This window comes from Triticum urartu, chromosome 7A (genome assembly GCF_056163025.1).
Source record: "Triticum urartu cultivar PI428250 chromosome 7A, HENAU_Tu73, whole genome shotgun sequence".
In the NCBI taxonomy this organism is placed as follows: domain Eukaryota; kingdom Viridiplantae; phylum Streptophyta; class Magnoliopsida; order Poales; family Poaceae; genus Triticum; species Triticum urartu.
Window position 1 is genome coordinate 154,476,638 of NC_141879.1, and position 3,061 is coordinate 154,479,698.

The 3,061-nt window shown below is 41.7% G+C and overlaps 1 protein-coding gene across 1 annotated transcript; it reads right to left on the reverse strand.

Moving 5' to 3' along the window:
- Positions 1-654: 654 nt before the first annotated feature.
- Positions 655-3,061, reverse strand: LOC147958705 (uncharacterized). Its single transcript, XM_087534951.1, has 7 exons — positions 3,014-3,061; positions 2,732-2,929; positions 2,464-2,645; positions 2,220-2,360; positions 2,048-2,121; positions 1,899-1,963; positions 655-995 (listed from the first exon to the last, which is right to left on the reverse strand). Exons 1-7 carry the CDS (start codon positions 3,059-3,061, stop codon positions 687-689), a joined length of 1,017 nt encoding a protein of 338 aa, XP_087391077.1. The 3' UTR covers positions 655-686.

Below are 3,061 nucleotides of genomic sequence, written 5' to 3' on the forward strand. Positions count from 1 at the left end.
AGGGAGGCGCGAGTTACTGCGCCTGCTCGCGCGTCTGCACGTCGGAGAAGTTCATCTACGCCTGTGACGCTGGAAGAAGCGGGGGGGAAGGCGCAGCGGTGGCGGGGTGCTGGAAGAGGCGGGGGAGAAGGCGCGGCGGCGGCGGGGCACCGAAAGAGGCTAGGAAGAAGGCGCGGTGAGAAGGGAAGGGCAGCGGTTGGCGGGCGCCCGCGCGTGGCTTTTAACCAATGCGCTGGACGACGCGCACTAAAACTACAGCATGCGATGCCGCTTTTTCCCGCACGTGCCTTTTTTTTCGCGCACCTGCTGAAGCATGCCAAACAGCCTCTCACGCACCAAATTGGTGGTTTATCCAGCGCGCGGCTTACTCCGCCCACCTGTTGGAGATGCTCTTAGTAGTTGGTCCCTCCTAGTTTGGCTGTCACGCTCTGCCACTTCCATGGTCGCCGCCATAGCATCCCCGCAACAAGCAGCGACAGGTCCTGCAAACCGAGACCACTCCAAGACGATGCCCCAAGGAAGGACAACCCCTTCAATAGTGCCACAGTCTTCAGAAATGTTACCACGTATAATGTTAGTTTATTTCTCTCTGCATCTTGCTGAGAATCTTCAGAAGTAAGGTTATCACGAAGACTGTACACAAGCAAACAAAACTTCAGAGCCGATACCTTCTCATTGATGTCAGCTTACAGATCATTCTCTCTTCTGCTCAAATTCAACAGATACACAACAACACAAAGGGCACAAAGAACAGTCACGAGCACCACTAATAATGCCTTCAACAGTGCTACAATTTCCTTGCCTGATTGTACTAATGCCTTCATTGATCCTTCTTCAATCACAGTAGTCTTTTCCAGCATGTGTTTTTCTTCTCCACCTGCATTTGGTCCATCAGGCCTGGTTGCCTCTGCTTCTTCATATGGAGGAGAAACCCCTTGGAGCAGCTCGTACTCGACATAACCCTCGTCCTGTTTCCAAACTCGGCAACCATCTCCCTAACCACAAGCAAATAAATAAAATCATCAAAGTATCAAGCCACTGAACAAGCACCACAAGAATGCAGAATACTAGCGTTGGCTTCCCGTCAGTATTACTATAGCAAGTCGAAAAAAATATGACGTTCTGAAGCATCTAGTAATATTTCTCAAACTTTGACCACTAAGACTTTTTAAGCTATGTGGATGTGTTAGATATAAATTGTACACGAACATTTTTCACTACATAATTTACATACATTTTTATGCAAAAAATATTTTCATAAGTTGCTGATTGAATATCGTGCAAAATCTAAAAATCAACCATTTTAAAACAAAAAAATACTACCCATTTTCATATGCAAGGCTACTTTGTTTTTAGTGTCAAACTTTGACTTATAATTCTGGTCAACAAAATATGGGTTATATGTCATCAAAAATATATTATCAAAAGTTCTTTGAAATGTGTATCCAATGGCATACTTTTTATGACATATGACTCACATTTTGTTGGTAAAATTAATGATCAAGGTCAGACATAAAAATACGAAGTGGCCTTGTATTAGTAGATAGAGGGAGTAATTAATTAGACGATCATTTGATTTTCTCTAAGTGCAAAATACAGATTGACCTGACCCACCAATTGCTAGCATCAAGCTCAACTAACAAAGGTATTCCTAATTCACGACTTCTATATTTGCTTCAAATATTACCAATGAGTAGTTAATCATACGCATACGGACAAAATCGAGCGAATGTCTCATGTTTGCCATCCAGCTATAATCGAAACAATTTGCAAGGGATACTAGTCGTATTAGAAAATAAATGAGCAGGAGTTAATTAATTCTAATGATAAGTTTGCTATGACTTGGATTTTGCACTATGCCCATTTCAAAATATTAAGAAATTTGTAATTTGACAAACCTTGTTAGCTGCATATCCACTAACAATAATTGGGTCAGATGTCTGTGAAATGGGCACTTCACTGCCTGAACCAACAAACAGTTTGTGTTAGTAGGGATTTCCGTACAAGGGACATAAGTAGTCAGTGCATTCTTCTTTCATGTTTCTACCTTGGGTATCTCCAATGCTCTTAGTGTTGCTGTTGTCCTTGTTCTCCTGATCATGTTCATCAATATTTACAACCCTACCAGTGTTTTTTTTTCAGAGCGCACAACAATAAATTACACTTCTGACCAACGATATAAATGCAACAGTAAAATGAATCAACTGTTGAGACCATACCATGATATCGGAGCAGCAGGAGCGGCAGTTGTGGTTATTGTGGGAGTATTAAGAACGGCAGCTCCATCATCGGTCATATGAATATGAAAACCCATCTCATCTGCATTTCCACTTTCCTTACCTTGCTCATATGGCATCAGACTGTTAACAACATATAGAGCGAAATTACACGTCTGGCACAACAAATATAAATGTAACAAGAAAAAACAAGATAATATTTATTATTCAGAATTTCATATCATACTTTGGAAGCATTTTTGTAACGGGAGTATAAGGATGGTCGATCGGATAAATCTTGGCAGCAATGAGAGAAAGCCTTTTCCATAAACGCGGCCTTATGTCATCACAAACGTGAAGCCTTGAAAAGCAGTCCCAGTGGTTCCCATTAAGCAACTCGCGTAGAATATTAGCCTCCTTTTGCATCCCCTTCAAACCATCATCATTATACAATTGTAGCCAATAATTCAAATTAGGTAAACCGGAACTTTTCTAGTGGAGGCATCAAGGCATACCAACATGAAAGCAGCAAGGCAGTCAGAAGAAGGCCCTTTGTAGGTGCTCAGTATATGAAATACAGCGTGTCGGATATAATTGCTAATGTTGAGATTGTCGTCTTCCAATACCTCCATAATGAAACCATCCTCCTCCACATCGTTCTTGGTTCTACATGCCCACAACTCACACATGAATTCGGCCTCCTCCGCGATACACTTTAAGTTAATAAATAAAAAATAGAAATTAGGTAATAAGAAACACCACATCTTTGATCTGATTTCTAAGATGCAGACACGTACCATAAGACCAGCAGCTGCAGCAGAAGAATCAAGATCTGACTCGATCAT

What these genes read in the sequence shown, in the direction of transcription:
- LOC147958705 (XM_087534951.1), bottom strand. Translation starts at nt 3,061, where the DNA reads ATGATCGAGTCAGATCTTGATTCTTCTGCTGCAGCTGCTGGTCTTATG. An exon ending in GTTACAAAAATGCTTCCAAA is followed by an intron (nt 2,361 to 2,463) that starts GTATGATATGAA and finishes TGTTGTTAACAG; the next exon opens with TCTGATGCCATATGAGCAAG. An exon ending in GTGGATATGCAGCTAACAAG is followed by an intron (nt 996 to 1,898) that starts GTTTGTCAAATT and finishes GCTTGTGGTTAG; the next exon opens with GGAGATGGTTGCCGAGTTTG.